General features: G+C 56.1%; 9 protein-coding genes and 1 non-coding gene across 10 annotated transcripts; 6 read left to right on the top strand and 4 right to left on the bottom strand.

Annotated features, from left to right (window-relative positions):
- Positions 1 to 299: 299 nt before the first annotated feature.
- On the top strand, positions 300 to 1,818 carry SLS55_001014 (uncharacterized protein; the record flags this gene model as incomplete). The annotated part of the gene is made up of 2 exons (XM_066772517.1): positions 300 to 452; positions 547 to 1,818. 2 exons carry the CDS (start codon positions 300 to 302, stop codon positions 1,816 to 1,818), a joined length of 1,425 nt encoding a protein of 474 aa, XP_066637796.1.
- A 1,232-nt stretch (positions 1,819 to 3,050) lies between these two features.
- On the bottom strand, positions 3,051 to 3,963 carry tbp1 (TATA-binding protein (TBP); the record flags this gene model as incomplete). The annotated part of the gene is made up of 4 exons (XM_066772516.1): positions 3,051 to 3,067; positions 3,120 to 3,534; positions 3,597 to 3,675; positions 3,725 to 3,963. 4 exons carry the CDS (start codon positions 3,961 to 3,963, stop codon positions 3,051 to 3,053), a joined length of 750 nt encoding a protein of 249 aa, XP_066637795.1.
- Positions 3,964 to 7,477: 3,514 nt separating this feature from the next.
- SLS55_001012 (uncharacterized protein) lies at positions 7,478 to 10,478 on the top strand (the record flags this gene model as incomplete). Its single annotated transcript, XM_066772515.1, has 6 exons — positions 7,478 to 7,923; positions 7,977 to 8,287; positions 8,341 to 8,498; positions 8,554 to 8,856; positions 8,908 to 9,068; positions 9,860 to 10,478. 6 exons carry the CDS (start codon positions 7,478 to 7,480, stop codon positions 10,476 to 10,478), a joined length of 1,998 nt encoding a protein of 665 aa, XP_066637794.1.
- Positions 10,479 to 12,453: 1,975 nt separating this feature from the next.
- SLS55_001011 lies at positions 12,454 to 12,525 on the top strand. Its single transcript has one exon. It is a non-coding gene; the product is annotated as a tRNA-Arg (tRNA).
- A 704-nt stretch (positions 12,526 to 13,229) lies between these two features.
- Positions 13,230 to 13,923, bottom strand: ISA2 ([4Fe-4S] proteins maturation; the record flags this gene model as incomplete). The annotated part of the gene is made up of 2 exons (XM_066772514.1): positions 13,230 to 13,544; positions 13,612 to 13,923. The coding sequence occupies 2 exons, from the start codon at positions 13,921 to 13,923 to the stop codon at positions 13,230 to 13,232; spliced, it is 627 nt and encodes a 208-aa protein (XP_066637793.1).
- A 214-nt stretch (positions 13,924 to 14,137) lies between these two features.
- On the top strand, positions 14,138 to 15,688 carry BNA5_1 (Kynureninase (L-kynurenine hydrolase); the record flags this gene model as incomplete). Its single annotated transcript, XM_066772513.1, has 1 exon — positions 14,138 to 15,688. One exon carries the CDS (start codon positions 14,138 to 14,140, stop codon positions 15,686 to 15,688), a length of 1,551 nt encoding a protein of 516 aa, XP_066637792.1.
- Positions 15,689 to 19,225: 3,537 nt separating this feature from the next.
- NST1 (Stress response protein nst1) lies at positions 19,226 to 20,727 on the bottom strand (the record flags this gene model as incomplete). Its single annotated transcript, XM_066772512.1, has 2 exons — positions 19,226 to 19,509; positions 19,641 to 20,727. The coding sequence occupies 2 exons, from the start codon at positions 20,725 to 20,727 to the stop codon at positions 19,226 to 19,228; spliced, it is 1,371 nt and encodes a 456-aa protein (XP_066637791.1).
- Positions 20,728 to 21,690: 963 nt separating this feature from the next.
- On the top strand, positions 21,691 to 22,858 carry RHO2 (Rho GTPase; the record flags this gene model as incomplete). The annotated part of the gene is made up of 4 exons (XM_066772511.1): positions 21,691 to 21,731; positions 22,169 to 22,247; positions 22,307 to 22,312; positions 22,376 to 22,858. 4 exons carry the CDS (start codon positions 21,691 to 21,693, stop codon positions 22,856 to 22,858), a joined length of 609 nt encoding a protein of 202 aa, XP_066637790.1.
- An 866-nt stretch (positions 22,859 to 23,724) lies between these two features.
- On the bottom strand, positions 23,725 to 24,142 carry SLS55_001006 (mitochondrial 54S ribosomal protein mL40; the record flags this gene model as incomplete). The annotated part of the gene is made up of 2 exons (XM_066772510.1): positions 23,725 to 24,083; positions 24,139 to 24,142. 2 exons carry the CDS (start codon positions 24,140 to 24,142, stop codon positions 23,725 to 23,727), a joined length of 363 nt encoding a protein of 120 aa, XP_066637789.1.
- Positions 24,143 to 24,809: 667 nt separating this feature from the next.
- On the top strand, positions 24,810 to 25,233 carry PCM1_2 (Phosphoacetylglucosamine Mutase; the record flags this gene model as incomplete). The annotated part of the gene is made up of 3 exons (XM_066772509.1): positions 24,810 to 24,884; positions 24,950 to 24,963; positions 25,059 to 25,233. 3 exons carry the CDS (start codon positions 24,810 to 24,812, stop codon positions 25,231 to 25,233), a joined length of 264 nt encoding a protein of 87 aa, XP_066637788.1.
- Positions 25,234 to 25,252: the final 19 nt, after the last annotated feature.

The raw sequence follows: 25,252 nt of genomic DNA, 5'->3' as shown, positions 1-25,252 counted from the left end.
CCAGGCCGGCTTCGGAGGTTGGGTACCGCGAATTGCCGCCGAGGGCGGCCTGGAGACTCCGCATGACTTTTTTTTTTCCCACTCTCCGCCGGCACTAGCGTGCTGGTAGCAGATGTGATTCAAAAACCTTTAGGTGGGCCCTATTGTTGCGGTTGATCGGCTGTCTCTAAGATCTCACGCCATCCGCTTTTCTTTTCCGTTCTGGACGGCGCAGTCGGTATACATTTTGTTGTTACTTCTTCGATCAATTGAGCTTTCCGTTATTTTCGTCTATTCCTTGCTGTCCTGTCGCAACCACCATGGCGGACGCGGTGCCTTCTTCTATCCTCATTGTCGGCTCAGGCGTCTTCGGCCTGTCGACTGCCTACTCTCTAGCAAGAAACCCGGCGTACAAAAACACCAAGATCACACTCGTCGACCGATTAAGCTTCCCCGCAGGCGACTCCTCCAGCGTACATACCACCAACAAAACCGCTTGCGCCTCCTCCCCCAGCGCGCCCACACATGCAATAAGCTAAGACAGAGACCCGGCTTCCACACAAACAGATCGACACCTCGCGCATTATCCGTCCCGACTACGCCGACGCCCCTTACTCCGCCCTCGCCTACGTCGCGCAAGACCTGTGGCGCACGACCGAATGGGGCGCGGATGGCCGGTACACCGAGGCCGGGCTGGCGCTGACGGCAGGGCCTAACGGATGTGCCTACGTCGACGAGTCGCACACGAACGTCGTCGCGCTGGAGCCGACGGCGACGAGCGAGCGGTGCACACTCCCCGAGTCGAGGGGCCACGGGCGGGCGAAGATCGAGGAGCTGCGGAGCGCAGAGGATGTGCGGCGATGTGCGGGGACTGGCGGCATCAACGGCGTGCAAGGCTACGTCAACTGGACATCAGGCTGGGCGGACGCGGAGGCGTGCATGCGGTTTCTGTACTCGAAGGTGCAGGCGACGCAGCGGGTGCGCTTCGTCAGAGGCACCGTGGCGCGGCTCGACATTGACTTCAACGGCCCGCAAAAGCGCGTCCGCGGCGCACACCTGGCCGACGGCCGCGCGCTCTCGGCTGACCTCACCATCGTCGCCGCGGGCGCGTGGTCGTCGGCGCTGCTGGACCTGCGCGGGCTGGTCAAGGCGACCGGCCAGACGCTGGCCTACGTGCCGCTGGCGCCATCCGAGCAAGCCGCGCTCGGCAGCTCGCCCACGGTGCTCAACCTCAGCACAGGCATGTTCTGCATCCCGCCCTCGAAGAACCTCCTCAAGCTCGCCCGCCACGGCCACGGCTACACCAACCCCATCACCATCCCCCACCCCGAAGAGCCCCTCTCCGCCGCCGAAAACATCACCGTTTCCCTCCCGCGCACGCACCTCACCACCCCGCCTCTCCCCGCCCACCTCCCGCGCGAAGCCACCCTTGCCCTCCAGCAACTCGCGCACGACCTCTACCCCCCGGGCGCCGCGCCCCACGACAAGTCCTTCTCCCCGCTGCCCATCGCCGCGCGCCCCTTCTCCGCCGCGCGCCTGTGCTACTACGCCGACACGCCCTCGGGCGACTTCCTCATCTCCTACCACCCGGACTACGCCGACCGCTCGCTCTTCGTCGCCACCGGCGGCTCCGGCCACGGCTTCAAGTTCCTGCCCGTCATCGGCGACAAGATCGTCGACTGCATCGGCGGCGCCTGCCCCCAGGCTTTCCGCGAGCGCTGGGCCTGGCCCAAGCAGCGCGTGCTGCCCGAGGACGGCTGGGCCGGCGACGGCAGCCGGGGCGGTCCCAAGGGTATGGTGCTGGACGACGAGTACGCGAAGAGCGGGGCGAAGCTGTAGGAGAAGAACACCCAGAGGGAAACGTAGTTGTGAGTGCCAGATCCTCTTTTAAGGAGCGACGATTGCATTGGTAGGTAGTTGAAGCGTTAGTGTGGACGTTGATGTTGCGGTTGGAAGTACGACGTCCGCGTCCGGAACAACGCTTCGACTCCCCACCAATATGCGGGGTATTCGATGAAGGGGTAAACTACGTATACGAGCGGGCGCTTTGATGCATGCATTTAGCGAGCGGAGCGGAGCGGAGCGACCAAGTAACGGGCATCTCCGCCCTGGAGGATATATTACTGGGTACCTGGTATGGTGTTTTGATGTACAAAAAGTTGAGATAGTGCGTAGATTCAAAAGCGTGTTCTTTGTAATCACATCCTCGAATCTGTAGGCACAGCGGGCGGCGAAAGAAATTGCCTGCCTGCGTCTACCCTAAACAATACTGCATCCTCATATTTACATAGGCAGTTGTATAAGATCCAGACGTAAACATTCAAAACTTGCTTTACGTTTGGATCTTGTATTCGACTACCTATATAGGAAGTGTGTAGCGTCCGTGGTGAGCTCAAAGGGTACCTTGGTTTTTTGTCACACGCTGTGCTGGTGGTTTGCTCGTGGAACTTGAATTGATATCAACTACGTACGTATCTGTCCACGACGCTGTTATTTTTTTCTTTTGTTTGTATGGGTATTGCCCTGGTTGAAGACCAGGGTGAAGAGCCATAACATCGCATCGGCAGTCGAAACAGGCTCTCCCAAAAGAAAACTGGTCATCCGTCGTCAAACCCGCTCTTCCCGCTGAATCGTGTCCCAGAATCTCGTCGCAATTTCCTCCCCAACGAAAAAGCAGTGTATCAAATTAGCCCAGCGAACCCTCGGGTAGTACCCGCCGCATCTTTGAGGGTTGCTTCCTCTAAACGTGTTGAGAAAGTGAAAAGGGGTAATAAGTTTTTGAAACCCAAAGCCTCAGCGAAAGCTTGAGGCTCGAATAAAGCCCACCAAAAACACCATGCAATGCCGCAAAAAGCAGTTGACGCAAGCACGAAGCACGTAATGTATCCTCTCCGTGGCTCCGAGAAGCTAGGAGTAGGCGTTCAGAGTCGATGCCAAAACCCGGCTATCGATCAGCTGCGAGTGTGGTTATTAATACAAAGGACAATCGAGAATGATGTCGTCGGCTGTTGTAACAGTGCCACGCGCGAGTGATCTAGAGGTGAGTCGAAGTTAAACTTCAACGCAATGATTTAGCTCTTGCGGAAGTCTATGCAAGGTCAGTAAGATATTCATTAGGTGAGAAATGTGTCGTCGCATACCAGACAACACCGGGTAGATCAGCTCGAAAGCCTGGTAGATCTCCTCGCGGACCTTTGCGCCAGTGAGGACGATCTTGCCGGAGACGAAGATCAAGAGGACGATCTTGGGCTTCATCATGCGGTAGATGAGACCCGGGAACAGTTCAGGCTCGTAGGAGCTGAAGTTGTGATGGCGGCTGGCCAGACCCTCGAGGCGAATCGGGAACTTGATGTCGCAAGAACCGACGATGTTCTGGATCTTGAAGTCGGTGAACTTCGCGTTGAAGCCGAGCTTCTGGATGATACGAGCGTACTTGCGCGATGCAAGCTTGGAATCATCCTCCGACTTGGCACCGGTCACGACCATCTTTCCCGAGGCGAAGATGAGAGCCGTCGTCTTGGGTTCACGAATACGCATGATGACGGCCGCGAAACGCTAGAGCCAAAGTTCAGTAAGACCGTTCATCAAGAACCAAGAAGCTGACAAGACGCCAGTACCTTCGGGTTGTACTCGGCGTTACGAGCGTGCAACGCGATCGTCTTCAGGTCCAAGCGACAGTCCAGATTGACAGTGGCACTGTGTGTTGTCAGCGGCTGAACGCAAGATTCAGCACACCGGTACTTACACGATGTTCTGCAGAGTGGGAACGATACCCGAGACGCCGTTGGCGGCGCCGGGGGTGGCGGCAGGCGTAGCGGGCATCACCCCATTGCCAGCGTTGCCACCGTTCTGGCTCTGCTGAACGTCCTTCTCGGACGACGGCGGGGTCAGGTCGCCAGCGCCACCAGGGAAGGACAGACTGCCGGGAGCAGTGAAGGCCTTGGCCTGAGTTGCGTTGGACGGGTGGGTGGTGAGAGAATCCATGTTCACAGCAGACGCAGTTCCTCTATTGTTTGATTATTCTGCACTATTGGCGATCTGGTGGTGTCGCGTTAGAACGAAGGCTGGTGAGGAGTGGTGTTGGGTGATGTTGGTGGATCGGCGAGGACGACGAGGCTCGTGGACGCGACTTGAAAACGGCGTCGGCGACGGGCTCGAAGGTTTTGCCGAATCCCGGATGTGAATGTGTGAGGCCGTACCGTTAGTGGGAGATGAACAACTGAATGCCTCCCCTACAGTCGATGCCAAGTAATATGCAAGGTTCCCACTCGATCGCAGCCCTTCCAAGGCCGACAGCGACGATTGTGTGTGAAGACGATTGCCGCGACAAGGTCAGAAGCGAAGCCAGCTAGCCTCTGATGTTGTCGAGTGAGGTTGGTGGGTGCGACGAGGTCGGGTGAGGAGATGCGGCTGTCGCAATTCCGATGCGGCGCGCGTTCTTGGTTGAAGCGGTCGCAGGTACTCGTAGAGAGCGTCGCAGTGCACGCAGAATGCACTGGGAAAGTCGCGAGAGGGCGGAGAGTGGCGCGCAAGCCGGCGTTGTGCTTCGGTTGCGGTTGTGGTTGGGTGCGGGTGTTGGTGAGGCTGCAACAGGCGAAAGAGATCCTAAGCACTGGGGAAGGGACGACTCTTAAATAGTTTTGCCAGGAGCGACGGGGGCCAGGATAACCCGAATAATAGCCGAAACCAACACAGTCATTGAGAGAAAAGTGCTTGTCCAAGCCGCAGGCCGCTCTACTCCTACGCTACGCGCATGCAGTCAAATCCGCTGTGTTGCGCTCGCATCGTACCTATTGAGCTTGGATGCACGTCCTGAGCGTTGAGGAAGTTTCTGTTCCCGATGACGATGCCCCAGTGGAACGGGCAGGCAGCAGTGCCAAGGAAGAAGGCACGGTCGGGTCGGTGAAAAACTTGGACGCTGATCCGGCAGCGCGAAGCACGACCAAGCCTGGAACAAAGAGACGCGACCTGTTCAATCTACAAGACCGTCTATCACCGCATTCACACACCAACAAAACGACGTGGCAGTTTCTTCGGCACCCTCACAGCAAGCGCCCCGTTGCGCAAGCCTGTTTGGCCACCGCGGCGAGTCCGGCAAGGCTATCGGCGCTGCCCGACCGACCTCGCAGCTTCCGTCTTGCCACGGCGGCGCGCCGCCAGGAGAAGACACGATTGCGTTAGTCTGGCCGGCCGGCCATCGCGGTCAGTTCACCGACGCCGCGCACCCGCGACCAGTACTACTGTCGAACGCGATCCAGCCGCAGCGCGCTGTCTCGAAGGTTCCTTGGTGGATACGACTGCCAACGCGACGCTGACGCGAAAGGCGGGGGTGCGGCTTGTCGCGTCCGGCGCAGCCCCCTTTTCCTGGCCTTTCCTTGCCCGCGATTTATTGAGCGCGCGATAAGAGAGGCCCGCCCTAGCCGTTTGGAGTCGCCCTAGCAGCCGCAAACCTTGTCGCTATTTTGGCCGCGCATGGTGGCTGTGTGTTGGAAAATTGCTTCATGCAATAACAATGGCGAGTGGTACGCGATACAATTTTTGCGGCAAAGGTGTTTAGAAAGCGGAAGCGAACCAGGCCCCTTCCGCTGCACGCGCGTCGCCGGATGAGTCACGTCAGCGCGCCCGTTGGGACTGGTAGTGTTGCAAAAATGGCGATCCAACGGCATGCCTGAGTAGGTAGTGTGGAGGCTGTGCTAACATTCTTCAATATTTCCGAAGCCTATTACTTTCCAATAGACGAAGCTTATCTGTCACGAAGGCCGATTGCTCCTCCCCACTGATCGACCCGCTGGCTCTCCACGCGCCGTGGCTTCCATCTTGAAACGTTTACGTACGTCATTGTTAGCGCATCCAAGAACTGGGACCACACACATCCGCGCCTTCCTGCGCGCCAGTGCGCCAAGGAATGATGGAAAATAACGCCCGTACCACTGTTTGCAGAAGCAGTGGAGTGCGGATATACTCACAACTAAACTCGACCCCAAATTCAGATGTGTACGAGTAAGTTTTGCGTCGAACTTGCCGGGCGCTTGACAAAGTACCCTGACAAGCTCCAACGCCGAGCTTCACCGTTATCGGAAGCTCGCCTCGCGACGAGGCTGGCAAGCTAGTCAATAAGCTCAACGCGATTCCCTCTGTCTGTTTCAAAACATGCAAGCCGCTATCAAGGAAACTCCAAGTATCCCCTGCGCAATTTGACGCAGGGACCGTCGCTTAGCGCACGCCGGGCTCTAGACAGCTGCAGTTGAATGTGGGGAGACTTGAATGTGTCAGATGATGATGAGACTCGTCCTTCGCATCTCAGACGCTGGCTATGGTCTGCACTTTCGTGACATTCAAGTGTCCGCGGAGACTAACATGCTGGCAACATTCATGGACTTTATCGCTGGATCGGGCATGCGATTCACCCATGCCATGCGCCATGATATAACTCCAGGAGCAAATCGGAGCTTGGTACTACCCCAGATTCTCACGGGACGATCATGGGAGCCTCTATCCAGATTGGGCGATTGCACGAGATCTCTGGCTCAGCCCTATCAACGACACTCGCCAAACGGCTACGAGGATTGGTCAACTAGCGATAGCGAACTTCGGCAAGCATCGGCCGGAACCTCAGCCAATACAATCGAAGGAAGAAACGGCTGTGCGTGCAACTCGCCAATACCATAACCCTCGCAAGCCACAGAGTAGCGGCGTAGAGCCATGCATCCTTCGTCAATATTAGCCTGGACCTTTCGAGGGCTTTATCATAGGGGACATCTTGCAGCCCCCTCTGATTCTCCCAGCATTCCGAAGAACTGCAGGCGGTGCATCGTGATATCTAGGAGTACTGATGGAAAACTGGATAACATATCGACAGAAGCTCAGCGACACATGTTGATGTCTTACCAACGGCCAGCACTTGCAGTTGCGAATCCATCGGGATCCTTATCTGATGTCAACTCTGGATGGCTATGAACGTCGGTGTGGTAGGGGGCACATGATGAGGCACACCGGTGACGGTGTTCTTTGTCGGCACGGCCGACATCCCGATGATAACCGCCGCTTCAGGATAATGGACCCCTTTGACAAAGCAACCACAGCCAATTCGAGTTTTGGCTCGGATCGTCATTCAGTTCTGCTATTTGGTTTTCTCCTTGCTTTTCTTTAGGCCCTTGGTTTTTGTCACTCGTAGGTTACGCAATGTCTTCGGATCGTCAACAACCCCGCAAGGGTGCATCCGGGACGTGAGACGGAGTGTGGAGCAGTATGCAATGTTCTGCGGCTCATTGACCAGTTTGCCGATATCCTTCTCGTTTGGTTTGCTGTTACGTACTCGATTTTGAGTCATTCCATTTGTGGAGGGGGAGGCCGGAATGTTTCCTATCAGGACGCATTTGAGGCCGGAATCAATCCGGCCTCAAGATATAAGCAGCTCGACCGTCGCTCCCTTCGCTAGATTCCAGCCTCAACGCCCACAACCATTTTCTTCACATCCGCCATCCCTGCCCCAAACACAATGTCATCTCCGCCCCGCTTCGGCTTCAATGTCCTCACGGACTCCAAGCCCAACGACAACTCCCTGCCGGCATTCATGGTCTCCACCACCCGTGGTTTCCTGCCGCGTCAGGACCCTGTCGTCAAGCTGCCTGCGGACTTCGACCCACTCGAGTCTATTCTTTCCCGCATGCCGATCAAGACACTCTCCGGCGCTCCGGGCCTGCTGGCTAGCTTCCAGCTTGGCCCTACCGTGCACAAGGAGTTGCCTGACTTGTCGGGTGCGGTTGAGAAGTACAAGGACAACCTGCCCTTGATGAATGCACTGTACCGCGATTACTCCTTCCTGGCCTCGGCGTACCTCCTCGAACCTTGCCATGAGCGCTTCATGCGCGGCGAGTCTTACGGGCTCGGTCGTCAGAGCCTGCCAAGCAACATCGCCCTTCCAATCACCAAGGTTGCTAAGTTGTAAGTGATATCGAATGCGATCCTCCCTATCAATCATTGACTCTTTGGTGCAGCGCTGGTTTCATGCCGTTCATGGAGTACGCAGGCTCATACGCACTGTTCAACTACCGTCTGGAGAACCCGGCTTTGGGTCTCGAGTACGACAACCTCCGTCTCATTCGTGCGTTCGAGCTTGGCTTGGACCCCACGTCTTCCGAGGCAGGCTTCGTACTCGTGCATATTGCCATGGTGAAGAACTCCGGCGCTCTTGTGTCAGGTGCTGTCGAAGCTCTCAACGGTGCTCTTAGCAAGGACCGTGAGGCATTCAATGCGGGGATGGCGGATCTCGTGAAGTCTATGGACCAAATCAACGCAGTCATGAACAGTAAGTTGCTATGTATAGGCCAAGTGACAATGCATTGTACTAATCCATCACAGCCATGTGGACCAAGAGCAAGCCCAGTGGCTACACCAGCTTCCGTACTTTCATTTTCGGGATCACCTCGCAGAGCATGTTCCCCAATGGTGTTGTCTACGAGGGTGTTAGTGATGAGCCCATGTCCTTCCGTGGTGAATCGGGTGCGAACGACAGCATGGTCAGTATTTCTGAGCCCACCAATGCCAAAGTTACTCAGCTGTTGACACTACCAGGTCCCGCTCTGCGATAATCTCCTGCAGATCAGCATGCCTCAGACTCCCCTCACGGATATTCTGAAGGATTTCCGCCAGTACCGGCCTGGTAACCACCGCGACTTCCTCGAGGCTGTCAAGGACTATTCCGAGATGGCGAACCTCAAGGAGTACGCCCTAAGTGACCCTAAATCGGCGTCGCTGTACCTGCGTGCTCTAGACCAGGTCCGCGACTTCCGTTGGCGCCATTGGTGTTTCACGCGCGAGTACATCCTCAAGAACACTTCGCACCCCACGGCCACTGGCGGTAGCCCTATTGTTACCGTACGTCCCATGCTTTCTTTACGTGTCCATACTATACTGACTGGTGCACAGTGGCTCCCCAACCAGCTGCAGTCGGTCATGGCGAACATGGTCGAGGCGTACGACTTCTGCAAGGATGTCCCCGGCACCAGCGACATCATGGACCTTGTCCATTCGCAGAAGGATACGTTGGCCAAGGAGGTTGCGAAGTACTGCGCCGAGCGCAATGCTTCGTAAGTCACCCTCCTCGGGCTTTTCCGGTGTCTTTTGTTCCGGCGTTACGATTCGTTTTCACGACAGTACTCTGCATAACACTCGACGCGGCGTTATGTGAGCAACGAGGCTACGATGGGACTCTACACGGCTCCTTTGACGGGTTGTGTGAGCAACGAGGCATCATGACTTTTTTTTTTTTTTTTTGGATTTGTACTCTGCATAACGCATTTCTGGGATCGGGCGTTGTGTGAGCAATGAGGCATAGATACCCTGGGTTTTACGGTACTCTGCATAACGGTTTACGGCGTTGTGCGAGCAAAGAGGCATACGGAGATACCCCTGGGAGCATGAGACAGCAAAATCCATTCTTCTGTTTTTCTTTTGGATTGGTCGATCTTTTGCACTGTGCTGAGGGTGGCTGTGCGGTGATGAGTCAACGACGGCCCATGGATGAATGACTGGTCAAACCGTTCATTTGTGAACCACGAACAGCGCAAACATTTTTAACAAAACTTTCGACTTTCTGACCCTGAGTGTGCCTGCCCTTTCAAAGTACTCAGTATCGATAAGCGCGCTTACATGTTCCACTGAGTACCACCCGCTTTCGCTTTCCACGCCAGCAAACAACTCTATCGACTACCACTTAGCTCCACAGCAATAAACCACCAGCATTCCACCAGCATCCTCACATATCCAAGATAGTTCCCTCCCTTAACTTCACACAGTCCCGAGCGAATTCCCGGATACCTTCCACGCGACCCAACCTAAACAGGCAACAGCACACCGACCGACCCAAAACCATGACCAGGTCTGATCACTACCTCTCCCTCTGCCTCGCGCAGGCCGCGCTCTCGCCGCTCCGCTACCGCCACGGTTGCATCATCGTCCGCGGCGGCAAGGTCATCGGTGCCGGCCACAACGACTACCGCCCCGGCTACGACGGCGGCGCTCTCAAGACGGGCGTTGTGCCCAAGCAGCAGCAGCATCCCAAGCACCGCCCCAATCCAAAGCGGAAGCCCAAGAGCGACACCGATCATCACCACGATCATCCCTCCACGCCGTCCATGCCGCAGCACCCCACCGCCGGCAATGCTTTCACGCCGTTCGAGGAAATCGGTCACGGCAACACGCCGCACGCTGCCATTACGCCGTTCAGCATGCATTCGGAGATGATGGCGGTAGCGGACGCGGTGGGACGGCTGCGCGGCGCGCCGGCGCGCAAGGCGCTGGAGGGGCAAAAACCGCGCGCCAAACTATCGAGTGCTGGCGCGGGCAAAAAACGAGGGCGCACTAGCGGAGCGTCGGGTCTCTCGCGCGGCGTCGAGTGGTATGTCGCGAGGGTCTGCAGGGAGGAGTTTGGACAAAAGTGGTGGGTTCAACGGGGTGTCCGAGGACTGTCGGCAGCATCAGGGACGAGCGTTGTCTGAGGCTAGAGATGGGGAAAACGGTTTTGCCAAAGACCGTAAGGGTATGAAGAAGGGCTTCATGGGCAAGTCTACCAAGACGAATCTACACACTGCGGCCTTGTGTGGTACCGTAAGCTCACCAGTAGTCTTCTTCCCCTTTCACCAACTGGCTAACCCAGCTCAACAGCATCCAACTAAACACATCACCACCACTCCAGACCGACCCGCAGGCCTCAAACACCACGCTACACTTCTCCCAAAGAACATGACCAGCCGGAGCGTCAAATGTCCTTCCCCTCCTTCTTTCACCGTCCGAGACCGCATGAAGCATCGCTGTCTCGTCGGCGCGGACTTGTACGTCGCACGCCTCGGCAACCACCCTGCGCCGCTCCCTGCTTCATCCATAAATCCCAACGGGCATGATGAAGAGTCTTCGGCGTGTGCAGAGGAGAAGAAGGGGAAAGATGAGAAGGACCTTCCGCACACGGGTTCGTTGTACGATGAGTTGACGAGCAAGACTGCAGCAGTGGCTGTGGCGGCCGCGGCAGAGGAAGCGCAGGGAGAGTCATCACTTGACCGAAGGAACGTGATGGCGTCCAAGCCGTGTTATAGATGTGTGAATTTCATGCATAATGTTGGTATCAAGCGGGTTTTTTGGACGAACGACGAGGGCATATGGGAGGGTGCGAAGGTGAGGGATTTGGTTGATCAGTTGGAGGGAGTGGGGTGTCAGAATGGTTGTGGAGGTAGAGAGGGGAGCGGCGATGGGGTTTACGTCACAAGGCATGAAGTGCTTATGCTGAGGAGGCTGTTTGAGGGAAGTTGAGGACGGTTGCCTTTTGTTTTTCTTTTCCCTTTTCGGTGTCTCTACTCCTCTGGCTATCCGGTGCAATTGAGGTCTCTTTTGGGATACCCATAGTGGTGTTGACACCAATTTCGATAAACAACAAGGAAATGATGCTACCAGTGAGCGCAGTCTCCGTGCAATAAAAGAATCAGAGAGCTGAGATAACTTTAATAGCCGAAACTGAAAAGAAAAAAATCATCACGGATTGAAAGCCTCGTAAGTGAACTTTGCTAGACTAATACGACTTGGCTGTCATCTCATTCTACCTCACGTCCTAATCTATACGCAGTACGTTACCCGCTTTTACTTGTTGTATGCTTGATTCCCTTCAAAGCTTTGCTCAGACGCTTTCGTTACATATCTACACAGTGGCACAACCGCGAACGGCCTCTGGCTGGCTGATAGCAATGTTCAATCTCCGAATGAAGGTAAACCTCTACCGTAGGCATGCTGGACTACTCTAATAGAAAAAAGCCACCAAAGCACATGGTTGCGGGTCAAACAATCTCCCGGAATTCGGAAATTGTATTTTAGGCTTCAAACAGAATTCGGGAATGATTTGATCTGGAGGAATGTATGAGAATGACGCTGACATTTTGGTTAAGCATAAGACTTCGATTACTAATATCGGAGGTTGAGATCAACCCATGCCGTGCAATGACTGCACTTTTCCTTGCATTTACGAGTTTAAGCCGCATACTACTCTACATTATGCGTGCACATTATCAAGACATCACGTTTAAACGTCTGATAAAATCATTCAGTTGCCCCAAAGTGTTACATAAGCAGATTCTTCGACCTAACCACAAACTGTACGTCAGTAGGCCATTCTAGAGACCGTATCCACTCGAGTAAATAATGAATGTGCATGGTACTGCGAAGACTGGTCAGAGTACGAGTACGTAAATTGCACGGAAAAAGTTTTCTACCCCAACATCCCTGCGCTCAAATTTTCAACCTCGGCAAAAACAGATTCTTGGCCACTGCCGCCCCCCAACATGTCGTCGCCCTCCGGGATCAATGGAGTTCACCTTTCAACCTGCTGATTCTCGTCAACTGTTAGTCTCTGGTTATAATACGCGCAGGCCACTTCTCTCTCATCGAACAAGCACAACAGCTTGGCTCAACAGCTCATCTCTACGATGCACTGGCCGCATGGCCCAATGGCAAGGCGCTTGACTACGAATCAAGAGATTCCAGGTTCGACCCCTGGTGTGGTCATATTCTTTTGCCCGTGTGCTGCTTGGTCTGTCTTTGGGACGGGGTGGTGTAAGGGGGTCAAATTTTTTTATACACACGACAAAATGTAGTTATCGATCCTTTCTTTTTGGCTCCTGAACATTCATTGCTGCCTCAAGCAAGTTAGATGCAAATTTCATCTTTTGACTCCTGATGCGCCTTCCCTTGGTCGGAAGGAGGGTTGCAGGTGGACTGTTTGGCTAGCCTGTCCGACTGCACGTGTTGCTCCTCGGCCCGAGCTGTAGCAACAGTGGGAACGCGACTATTATTATGCTCCAGCATGTACTGAATACTATTATTATATGCACCAGCATGTGCTGAATGTTAAAAGACCGTAGGTGGGCGTACTTGGGAACGATATTACTTCTAAAAAACACTGCCCACACCGTGCTTCTAGATAAACATGCAAGCCTGCTTATTCGATCGATCCTTAAAGCTTTAGGGGTCGACTGCGTTATTTGTAATAGCCGTAAGTTGTGTGGCCGAGCAAGCTGGTGGAAATGGAAGTAAACCGTGAGCCCTGACGCGATACACTCGTCACTACAGAAAAGATGGCAGTCTGTTCAGTGCCAGTTTCTGACCGAAGCACTTGGTCTGGAGTGACAATTGTGCAGGATTAATTAAGAAAAAAAAAGCGCGCTCTAAATGCACGACTAAGGTATATGCCCTTGGAATAAGACCATGCTTTACATCTTGACATCGAAACTCGTCCCGCATCCGCAACTGCTGCTAGCTGCAGGATTATCCACGATCTTGAACTGGCTTCCAATCAACTCCATGGTGTAATCCACCTTGCTTCCCTTGAGCAGCTCCAAACTAGGCTCATCCAGCACAATTTTCGCACCGTCCGGACCCTCAAACAACGTGTCTTCCTCCTGCGAGACCTCGGACATTTCGGTCAAGGACATGAGGTATTGGAAGCCGTGGCAGCCTCCGGACTCGACAGTAATGCGTAGTACGAGATTGGGGTTCTTGTCTTGCGTCATGATTTGCTTGAGGCGCTGTAGGGGATCTGTCAGCTACGCGCTCCCGACCAGCTTTGAACACAAAGTATCCGAGCATGCTTACATGTGCTGCGCGCGGTGTGATGCCCACCTCCATCTCGTTGCCATCCTCATCCGTGCGCGGGTTCAGGACCGCTGCGCGCCGCGATGCCGAGGAGGCGAAGGTTCGGACAGTAACACCCTGGTCCAACGGTCGCAGTCGCGCAATCTGCCGTATTGAGGTAGCGTATCTGGGGCGCGTCAAGGGAGTGAGGAAGTCGCGGAGGGGTGTCGGCGGAGCAGTGGCGGACGTAGAGGTGGAGACGGTAAAGCTGCGGCGGGCGCCACGGATGGCCTGTTGCACGGTCGCCAGACGGACGCGAGTTGCGGACTGCATGGAGCGGAGGCAGGAGGAACAGATTACAGGAGCGGACGCCATGGTGTTGTGGTGGCGGAGGTGCAAGAGGCGGAGGAGGCTTTGAAATCATCGGAGAAGCGGGCGACGGCCGCACCTAGCCGATGATCGGCGCCCCGCCATGACGCTGTGCATAATCAGACACCCCTCCACTGCCTGAGCTCTCACAACCCCAAACATCCATTGAACCTTCGCCATGGCACAGCACTCCTGGCCCGAGCTCCGGCTCGACGACCCGAAATCATTCACCAAGGAATATGCAGAAGCGCTCGATGCACAAGACCCTCTCCGCCAGCTCCGCGAGGAGTTCGTCATCCCCACGCGCGCCGGCCTGAAGCGCAAACGCCTGGGCACCGATGCCGGCACGCTGGAAGTGAGCGAAACTATCAATTCTCTACTGCCGGAGAACGACTTGACCTACCCGTCCACATATCTCTGCGGCAACTCTCTCGGCCTGCAGCCGCGCCGCACCCAGGAATATATCCGGAAGTACCTTGATACCTGGGCCAACAAGGGCGTCTACGGCCACTTCCAACCGCTGGAAGATGCCGTCTCCAAGCCATGGGTCGATATCGATGAAGACGCCAAGGTCGAGTCGGCCAAGATCGTGGGTGCACAGCCGGAAGAGGTGGCTGTCATGCAGACCCTGACGGCCAACCTTCACTTGCTGATGGCCAGCTTCTACCGCCCGACCAAGGACCGCTACAAGATCATTATCGAAGGCAAAGCTTTTCCCAGTGATCACGTACATATTCCAAGCATAACATTTCCATATCATCCACCAGCGATTGCTCACAGCTTCCAGTATGCCGTGCAATCCCAACTTCAGCTCCACAACCTCCACCCCTCCACCGCCCTCGTCGAGCTGAACCCCCCAGACCCCGACACCTCCTACCTGCCCACCTCCTACATCCTCTCCGTCATCGATGCCCACGCCTCATCCACTGCTCTGCTCCTTCTCCCAGGTATCCAGTACTATAGCGGCCAATTCCTCGATATCCCCACCATCACCGCCTACGCCCAAGCCCGCGGCATTGTCGTAGGCTGGGACCTCGCCCACGCAGTCGGGAACGTACCGCTGCAGCTACACGACTGGAACGTCGACTTTGCAGCCTGGTGCAATTACAAATACATGAACGGCGGGCCCGGCGTCATCGGCGGGCTGTTCGTTCACTCCCGGCACACCGCCGTGGATACCACCTCATCCACCACGGACCAACCGGGCTATCGCCCCCGCCTCAGCGGCTGGTGGGGCCATGACAAGTCCACCCGGTTCCAGATGCGCTCCACCTTCGTCCCTATGCCCGGCGCCGCCGGCTTCCAGCTCTCAAATCCTTCCGCCCTCGACACCACCGCCTTGCTCGCCTCCCTCTCCGTCTTCGCCCAGACCTCCGTCGCCGATCTGCGCGCCAAGTCGCTCCGCCTGACCGCATATCTCGAGCATCTGCTGTTCACCACGCGGACCGCAAATGACGCGGAAGACGGCAGCAGTAGGCTGTACAGTCTCATCACGCCGCGAGCCCCGGAGGAGCGTGGCGCCCAGTTGAGTTTGCTGCTGAAGCCTGGTTTGCTCGAGCGTGTTATGGAGGAGCTGGAGCATGAGGGCGTTGTTGTGGATGAGCGACGGCCCGACGTTGTGCGTGTGGCGCCCGTGCCGCTGTATAATGGATTCGCCGATGTGTGGCGGTTCGTCGATGTGTTTGGGAGAGCGTGTAAGAAGGCGGCGGCGGCGGCGGTGGAGAAGTAGGAGAAGCTATATGCCCAATACCTTATAGGAGTTGGTTTGGCTGTCGAGGCATGGGCGGGGAATGGTTCGGAGTGTTTGCAGTTGTGCCGAAGGGAGTCATATTCAGTTGGAATTTCTTAAGTGAGCAGAAGGGTGATTCAATTGAATCAGTCCCAAATGAATCCTGCTGCGGCAATAGAAATATTCCTCATATTAATTCTGTTAACCCTGGAAACCCCTTATACAAGAGCCTGAGAATAGCGAAACACAGCAGTCGATAGTGCGGCCGTGGTTTTTATTTTCTCTTCCAATCATTACTTCGAAAACAATCCAACCCTGCATCCCACGCCTAAATAAATAGCAAGAACAGGGGCGTGTATTACTTTTACAGTAAGGAAGCCTTAAATTGTAGAATCACCTGCTCCTTAGGTCAAGGATGCAAACAGGGGTAATGAAAGGAGAAGCACTCAGGCTTGTAACAATGGTCGGAGGAACAAGGGTACAATGGAATGCATATTCTGGCAAAAGCACCTCGCCCATCGTAAGAAAATGCCAATACTTAACCCGTCGATCAAGTTAGCACTATAGAGGGCACATGTACATACGCACTCGACCGACGGTAAGCGCTACGCGTTCGAGAAAAGGCTTGACGGGCGCCGATTGGAAGCACCCTAAGTTTCGGAGCGGCGGCACGGCAGTTGACTTGAGCTCGCCGAGGTAGATACACTCTTCCTACATGGGTAGTTGAAGACGTACAATTTCGTGCGGGTATTGTATTCACCTACCATTGTACATACAATACTATGTCTCTATGAGGCAGATGCGGGTGGGTCCATTTATTTTGTCACCCGCCCTGGCGGTGCATGGGAGCATGATATCAAGATAATAAACAAATCACAGTCACCTCTCAGGTTGAGACACATCAAGACGCCAACAAAACCATGGATGCATGGGATAATCGCCTTTGATTTGGACCTTTCGTCGACTCATGAGAAGAAAGGTTTGTTAATAGGACTACCACAAAACGGAAGTCAAGGAGGAGAACCACCGGCACTACCAGCAGCAGGCAAGGACACACAAGAGCAGCCCACTTGTTTAACAGCCGAGAATACCGTGAAGACCAATGCAAAGAGAAGAAAAAAAGAAAGAAGGCTTCATTGGCAACGCATCAATTGAGCCAATGTGTGTTTAAAGTGGAGGAAGAAAAAAAAGAAGCAACAACAGTGATGGCCTGTTGCTCTCCACTAAAAGCTCGGTGATGATACACCGCCTCCAAGGATGGAGGCGGAGAATGGCGAGGTACGAGCTACAGCTGCTGGAGTGGCGTTTGCACCCATGCCAAAAGGTGTTGAGTGGCTCGGGACCGGACTGCCTATTTCTCCCAAACCGTGAAGCGCGCCTTGTCCCGGGATTCGGATGCCGCCGGCGCTGTTGGCTGTGTCAGGCTCAAACTTGACCTCCACAGCGCCGTCTGGGCCGTCCCTCTTGCGAAGGAAGCCGCCTCCATTGTGTGTGTCTCCCTCGGTCTCGCAGATATCAATAACCTCATGCTCTTGCACAGGCGCATCTGTCGGAGCACGAACGCCAGCTTCAATGGTACGGATGACGGTAGAGATATCGTAGAAGCCATCAGATTTGGCATGGCCTTGTGCAAGCTGCTTGCAGGCTTGGCACACCATCAAGCGAACTGATACAGGGCGTGAGATACTCTGTCGATGCGATCCACCAAGTGGAGCGCCGACACTACCGAAACTGCCAACCGTAGTGGGCCAGCCGCCGCTAGCAGGAGGAGATCCCCAGGTGCTACCACCCATACCCGGAGGTCCGAATGGCACGGTCGGAGTTCCCCAAGTGCTGCTACCCCCGCTTGGCATGCCAAAGGGATCAATGGTACGAGCTCCTACATCAGTGAACAGTGGAGACGTGCCAAAGCCCATTCTCCCTGACCTCGCCGAGGGCGCTAGGCTCGAACGACGGACTTCACCGGCACTCGTGGGAATTGGCTCATCGCTGTCGTCAAGAAGAGCACTACTTCCCAGGTGGTTGCTTAACTCGTCCAAGTCGTTGTTGCCGGGCCTCTTGTTCTCCATAGAAGGCTCTTGCGGTTTAACGCTAGACGGTCTTTGTATGGGTGTAGGCCGGGCAATGGGATGAGTCGGAAGCCCGCCAATTGACGAGTCGAATGATCCCGAGCCAGATGCTTGGCGCGAATGCGATGGCATGATGTCACGAGGAGAATTGAATCCGGGGATCTGACCCGCCGCACTCATACCGGGCAGAGGCTGGCCAAAGCCTGGAGGCATGGACATCCCCGGGAAGCCTCGGCCAAGTGGCATTCCCGGTGCGTTCATACCAGGCGGTGGTGCGGGCATGCCGTTCGGAGCAGGGAAGCCGGGATACTGTGCGCCGATCGGCGGAGGTGCGTGGGGAAACATGGGTCCACGAGGCTGGTTCAGGCCGTGCATCATTCCCCCCTGCATTGGCGAAGGGGCTCCCAGACCAAGAGGCAGGCCGCCGAAGCCAGAGTGCATGCCAGGAGGAGGCCCTAACGGTGGCATCGGCGAGCTTGGTTGGGGATGTTGCAGTGCCGACGTCTGAATTTGCGGCTGGGGCTTCTGCAGAATCGTTCTCGGTTGCTGGTTGCTCGGCGAGACCGACTTGCTGGTTCCAGGGAAAACGTGGGGCGTCTTCGGCGATGAACCATGAGAGCCTTGATGGGAACTCTGCCGAGGCTTCGACGGTGTCGGGGCCTTTGGAAGGTTGGGAGTCGCGACCTGGACGTGCGGTGATGGAAAGCCGGTCGAAGACTGCTTGGAAAGGAGACCAGGCGGCAGAGCCGGTGTTGGCTGAGAAGGGCGCTTGTTAGTTTGCGATTGTTGGGCAGCTTTCGCCGCCTCTTCCTCCTTACGCACCCGCTCATTTGCCTCTTTCTCAGCCTTGATCCTAGTCTCTTTTTCTTTTCGCTGCTGCTCTGCGTGTGCCTTCTGCTCCCTCGCTTCCCTTTCTACGGCTTCTCGCTCCTCGCGTTCCTTACGCTTTGCGTCTTCCCGAGCCTTCTTTTCCGCAGCCTTTTGTTCCTGAGCCTTGCGCTCCGCTTCCTGCTGCTTCTGCCGTTCTTCCTCTAACCGCCGCTTCTTCTCGGCATCCTTTCGTTTCTTTTCCTCCTCCTGAGCCTTCCGCTCGGCATCTCTCTTCTTCTTCTGCTCCTCTCTCTTCTTCCGCAGTTCGTCCTGTCTTTCTGTTTCTGCTGCCTTGGCGGCCTCCTCCTCAGCTTTCTTCTCAGCCTCCTTGCGAGCTTTCTCTTCAGCTTGCCTTTGCTTCTGCGCAGCCTTCTTCTCTTTCTTCTTCTGAGCATCCTTGGTCTTCTTCGCTTCGCGCTCTGCTGTCCGCCGGTTCTCCTCATCGAGCTCTTCGATAAGCTTTTGCTGGCGCTCATTTGCAACCTTCTCCCGGTATGCTGACAATACACGTTGTTCGAACATTCGCGCTGCGAAGATCTGGAACATCCTTCGGCCTTCCCGCATTCGTTGCTGCTCCGTCATCGTGTCCTGATGCTTGTTAGAAGTCTTCGCCATAGATCAGGTAGTGAATCCTAACCAAGTCGTCTTCTTCCTCCTCATACTCGTCTTCTTGACTATCGTAGTCTTCGTCCTCATCGTCGTATTCCTCGTCGTCTGGAGGTGGACCATGGTTATGACCGGCGTGGTGGTTCTGCATCGAGGACGAATATGCCAAACTGCCTGCGTGTTCTACAACTTGATCTTCTCGTTGCATTCGACGCTCTGCCAGCTGCTCCATCATTTCGATGAATTTCTTGCCGTCGTTCTTCAGCAAATCGTCCGCTACCGTAAGTATTCCACCTGCTAGAAGACCTTAGTATCAATTCTTTCCACAACGAATGTCCATGCAGCTTCCGCAAACCGACCTTTAACCGTCAGACTGTTACCAAAGAAGGAGAAGTCCGCAGCTGTACCTCTCACGGGTAGCTCCTCGGGTTCCTCTTCATCACTATAATCTTCCTCGTCCTCGTCACTGTACTCTTCTTCGTCCAGCTCGTCCTCCTCCTCCTCCTCGTCCCCTATCTCTTCAACGCGATTTCCAGAGTCGTAGGGTTGGTTAGGGTCGATCATGCGGTCCGGCGGGAGGCGAGGATCTTGTCTGCGACTGTAGGGCCTCCCTGTGGTTAGCACGGAATCGCCATTATCGGGAATTTTGTCCTGGTCGTCGTACAGCTCCAGCTCCTCATAGTACGCATCGTATAGAACTTCAAGCTCCTCCTCAATTGCCGTTCGCTTCCGACCGCAGACGGTGCAGCTGCACGAGTGCTTTTGCTGCTCCTTCATCTTGCGCAGGACCGCCTCCTTCTCAATCTTGACCAACGACTTGCGCTCCTCCTCTCCGAGTGACAGCCAAAACTCCCTGATCCTCTCACGCTCTTCTTGCGTCGACGTGTTCCATATGCGGTCCCTAGAGGTCGAGCTGCGCATTGAGCGAAACGCGGGATTGGACAACGGCGGGGGTGGTGGGGGCGGAGGTGGATGTGCGCCCGCGTGGGCAAGCATGCCCGAGGAGCTTCCGCTCGGTATATCGTAGGGTTGTGTCTGCGCATCCGAAGGCATTGCCCGCTTCTTCTTCTTCTTTTTCTTAGCCTTGTTGGACAAAGCGGCATCCGCAGGGTGGCCGTTCGCCGTCGGCGCTCCGTCGTAGTGGTACGCATAGGTGGTGACCTCGTCATCCGTGTAGTACAAGTCCTCGTTGTCGCCGGCATCGAAGTGCTCCGTGTCGTCAAGCTCGTCGTCGTATTCCAACGCGTGCTGGGGGTCAGGCTGAGATACATGGCCATTGTGCACGGCTCTCTGGGCGTGCGGCACGTTGCCATTCCGCAGGCTGGGGTTGGGCGGCTGCTGGTCGTCCTGCTGCTGCTGCTGCTGCTTCGCGGCGAGCTTCGCGCGACGCTTCGCCTTCTTGCGATTGACGCTGGGATTGCCGGGCGGCGCTGCGCCAGTGAGCACGCCGTTGCTGGGCGCGGGCGCGCCGGGGTGTGCTTTGAGGTTGGCCATGTGCGTAGTGGCGGCGTCGGGAGCAGACCTAGCGCGCAGGTGGCGGATTAGAGAGGCGTTCTGGCAGGCGCGGGGAGCGCGTTGTTGGACGAGCTGACGGCGGCCAAGGTGGTGTTCAAGGGCGCTGGGCTCAACAAGGCCCCTCCACCGGTGCAGAAGGTCACGTACGCGTGCTCGGGGGTGGCAGCTGGAGCTCCGGCGGCGCGGAGAGCTTCGCTGCAGTAGACCTTGGTGCTGGGGATCGCGGGTTGCTCGGAGCTCTAAGGCGGCAGTGGTGGTGTTGCGGCGGCGTCAAAGAGCGTGTGCATCATCCAGTAGGTCAAGGTGCTGCGGTCGGATCGCAAGGCCGGCGTTAATCCGGCTGCCGGGGCCTGCCTAGAAGCAGCGAGGCGGCTGTCCATGCGTCGCTGCTGTGCCCTGCCTCACTTCCATCCTCGTATCTCAGCACATTTCTTCGCGCTGCTTCTCCTTGCAGCTCCGTCTGCCGGCCGCACCACCGCCCTCCCCGTATATACCAGCCTCGTTCCGCGCCATTGCACCCCAAAGCTCCCTCGCCGCCCGCCCTCGCCGACCGCGCCCTCGCTCACCACACCCGCCCGCTCCCCGTGAACGCTCGCAGACACCGTCCCCGGCTGCCTGGCCCACCCCCCGAGCCGCATTTACTCCCAATCGCCCGCTGCCGCGCTTCGTTCGTCGTCCGTTTGCCGCGACCGCCCGCCTGCTGCGACCGCCCGCCTCGCCTGAGCGCTGCCGCCGGCCTCACGTCCTCAACAACGCCGCGAGCACCGAAGATACCCCAACCAGTACACTGTTTACGGCTTCTGCTGTCCAACACCAGGCGCATCCAGCACCGCGCCTGTCAGAGCTACATCGCCTCACTCGCACCGTAGGAGGCGTCGCTGTCCGCGCCCCACCACTTCTCCGTATCGTTGCCCGGAGCCCGTCAGGGGACAATCAGCAGATATGGCCCAGCAAAACGCCCAGGATGCTCATGTCATGAGAAGGTACGCAAATCCGGTGCATTCCCAACCAGTTTCATCAAGGTGCCGCACGGAGTCTTGGAGATCGGCGGCGCTATGCCTCCGCTTGCCTCGCTTTCGAGCCTCGTAATTCCTGCGCACGGCGTTCTGCCTCTCCCGTCACGTTTGCTGCCCCCTATCCGACTCCATTCCCATTGCCGGGTGTGGAGAGCTGCGCCTCGTAGCTTTCCAACCCTAAACGAGGCGAGGGAAGATCGCGTGCATTGGCGTTCGCGATCCGAGCCTCAGGCAACCAAAAATAGACCACGCTTCCTGGGATTCGCCGTCGCACCTTTATTCCCTTAGCCGCGATTACCAACTGGCCTACTCCTTGTCCTCGTCGCACTACCTCGCCTTTCCACCCGCCAAATTTCCCAGCATGCTGCGCCGTGTAACCTGCTGACGCTGACTGCCTTGCGTAGAAAATTAGTTATTATCGGCGACGGTGCATGTGGAAAGACCAGTTTACTCAGCGTCTTCACTTTGGGATACTTCCCCACTGTAAGTTCTAGACCCGCCTTCTCCGATTGACGTAAGACCAATGACTGATAAGTGCGCAGAGATATGTAAGTCACACGCATCACCGGGCTGACGAATAACGTTTTCGAAGATGTTGACCTTTGCCCCAGGTTCCGACTGTGTTTGAGAACTACGTGACCGACTGCCGGGTTGATGGTAAATCCGTGCAGCTTGCACTATGGGATACCGCCGGCCAGGAAGACTATGAGCGTCTACGTCCTCTAGCTTACTCGAAGGCCCACGTTATTCTCATCGGTTACTCCGTGGACTCGCCAGATTCTCTGGACAACGTCAAGCACAAGTGGGCCGAAGAGGCGAGGGAGCGATGCCCGGACGTCCCGATCATCCTTGTGGGTCTGAAGAAGGATCTCCGCGATGATCCCCTAGCACAGGAAGAGATGCGGAAGAAGTCGCTGAAATTCACGACCACCAAGGCTGGTAACGACATGAAGGATGAGATCGGCGCCCGCAAGTACCTCGAGTGCTCTTCGCTTACGGGCGACGGCGTGGACGACGTATTCGAAGCAGCCACTCGCGCAGCATTGCTGTCCGTCGACAAGGCCGAGACCAGTGGGTGCTGCGTCATTTTGTGATAGACTGATCGAACCAAGAGCGAGGCCGACCTGGTCGCTCTCTTTTTGCATGGGCGGAGTTTTGGTTTTGTACATGCAGGCGTCCAACCTCACAGCGCTTTCCCACGGGGTCCTTGTTCATTTCACCTGTTCAGTTCGTTCTCGTCCGATCAAAATTCTTCGTTTCGTTTCAAGGCAGCGGTGACGCTTAATGACGGATGATACCATCGATACGCTCCTTTGATATTTGTTTAGCGGCTCGCCTACATTGTTTATCCGACTCAGTCCAGTCCAGGTGCCGTTCGGTCTGGCTGGACCGCATTCTTTGGTAACCCAAGCCTTTCATCTCAGATTCAAAATTGTGGCCTGGGCCCCGCTGGAGAAAAGGTCAATCTTTTGATTTGGGTTATTGTATCTTAATTGAGATGCTGCAATAGCTCGTATACGGAAGGGCCTTCTGGTTGCTGGACCAGTTCCAATTTCATCCGTGACATTGACACAATGACCACCGAATCCAAGTATACTGCATGTTGTTGTTGAGCGTAAAGTCAAGATATTGCGCATTTTCTGGTAAAGGGGTTCAACGGTTGAAATTTCTCAATTGGATCTGGACAGCCAATAGCGCCTTGAACTGCTTTCATTGAATTGCTTTATAGTTCAAAAAGCTTGTGCTGGCGACGTTCAGCCTGCTTTGGGCTACAGTCGCTGCCTGGGTCCAGATTGAAGCGTTAGAAGACACCTGGTTTCCTTAGAGATCAACTGGTCAGAAATCCCTCGTTGTGTTGTTACAATGAGCGCAGCACCGTTGGCTGCTTTTGTACGCTTCTAGCAGCATATTCCCCTTTCTTTTTTACATGTCTTGTCCATCTTCAGCCCTCAAGGACCCCTTACCGCTTCCACTCGTGGTTCCAACCATCCTTCGGAGGCGTATCAACCTGTGGTCTCGCATACTCAATCGGGAAACCGTCCCAGATGCCATCCTTCATCATAGAAGTCTTGTACAAGCGACCGACATTCCTCGCCGATTCAGGGCCGGGCATGCCATTTTCGTCCATCAACCTCAGCGCCTCACACGCATTCCGCATCGAGTTGTACTGCCGCTCAAGCTCGAGCTCCTGCTCGCGGCGCACTTTCCTCTTGAAGAGCATCCAAGCGCGGTGAATGGTCCAATGCCGCAAGGCGCGGAGGCGCGAGAAGCGGAGCGGACGGGGCGTCAGTGGGTGGAAGAGGTGGTAGCGGATTTGTGCTATACCGGCAAAAAAAAGATGAGGTCAGCACGCAATCCTTTCTCAGACAGTCACGCATTGTTGGGGCCAATTGGCGTTATTGGAAAAAACGGGTCGTCTCACTTATCCTTGAATCGATCTTGGGGCCTCTGCCCTTCTTCTGCAGGACGGCTGTTGTGGAAAACGGGGTGGCCTGGCTTGTTACTGCGGGCTGAGCTGCGGCAAGAGGAAGGCGGCCCAGCGCTGGGAGGGCAGATGCCGGGCGCAGTCCGAGCGGGCGGAAGACGGGCTGGAAGGCGCGCATGGAGGTTGCGGCTATTCGGCTCATGGTTGCGGTGCGGGAGGGTGGAGGCGACGAGCTCGTTGACAGTGGTGCTTTGGCGTCTGCTCGTCGCGGGCAGCATCCATCGCGGAGAGGCCGATCGGGCCGTCGATTTTTCCCGCGCTGCGGCAGGACGAACCTGAATGACGAGCTATTTTGGTCGCTCACCGCCGTCTCAGCCCTACCGGATAGGCGACTGAGACGAGCCTAGCAGAGCGCCCCCCCGATCGGCGGACGGGCGCTGTCTGTGTGCTGCGCGGGTGGAGCTGTTGGCTAGACACCGTTACGTACAGCCCCTCCAGAGACACCCCCTACCTCCTTCCCCGCTGCTCTCTCCACCACCGCCTTCTCTCCAGCTCTCTCCCTTCTCTCCACGCTCTCTTCCCCTCCAAACCCTCCTCCCGTTCCCCGCCCCACCACCACCATGGACCAGAAAATCTTAGAAGCTTCGGCAAAGCACCCCCAGCCGGGCAAGGTGTTCCAGTATGGCACCGCAGGTGTAAGTCTCACTCAAGGCGCGCGCGCGTCGGTCCGACCAGACCCAGCTGCTAAAGACGATCGCAGTTCCGCATGAAAGCGTACGTCAACTGAAGCTCCTTGTTCCCCTCATTGTTGGCCGCCTTGCGCACTGTCAGCATGGAATGAACGCTGACGGGTCTGCCCGCCGCCGCAGCGATCTGCTGGACTCCGTCGTATACCGTGTTGGCCTGCTGGCTGCCCTCCGCTCGAGGAAGCTCAATGGCCAGACCATTGGTGTCATGATCACCGCCAGCCACAACCCACCCGAGGACAACGGCGTCAAGCTTGTGGACCCAATGGTACGTGAATCGCACCGAGCTTGGGTGTGAGCGAGTCAGGCTAACCGCA

This window comes from Diplodia seriata (genome assembly GCF_021436955.1).
Source record: "Diplodia seriata strain FDS-637 chromosome Unknown scaffold_1, whole genome shotgun sequence".
Classification (NCBI taxonomy): Eukaryota; Fungi; Ascomycota; class Dothideomycetes; order Botryosphaeriales; family Botryosphaeriaceae; genus Diplodia; species Diplodia seriata.
Note: the sequence above shows the minus strand (reverse complement) of the source record. Positions and strands in the feature narration are given on the sequence as shown.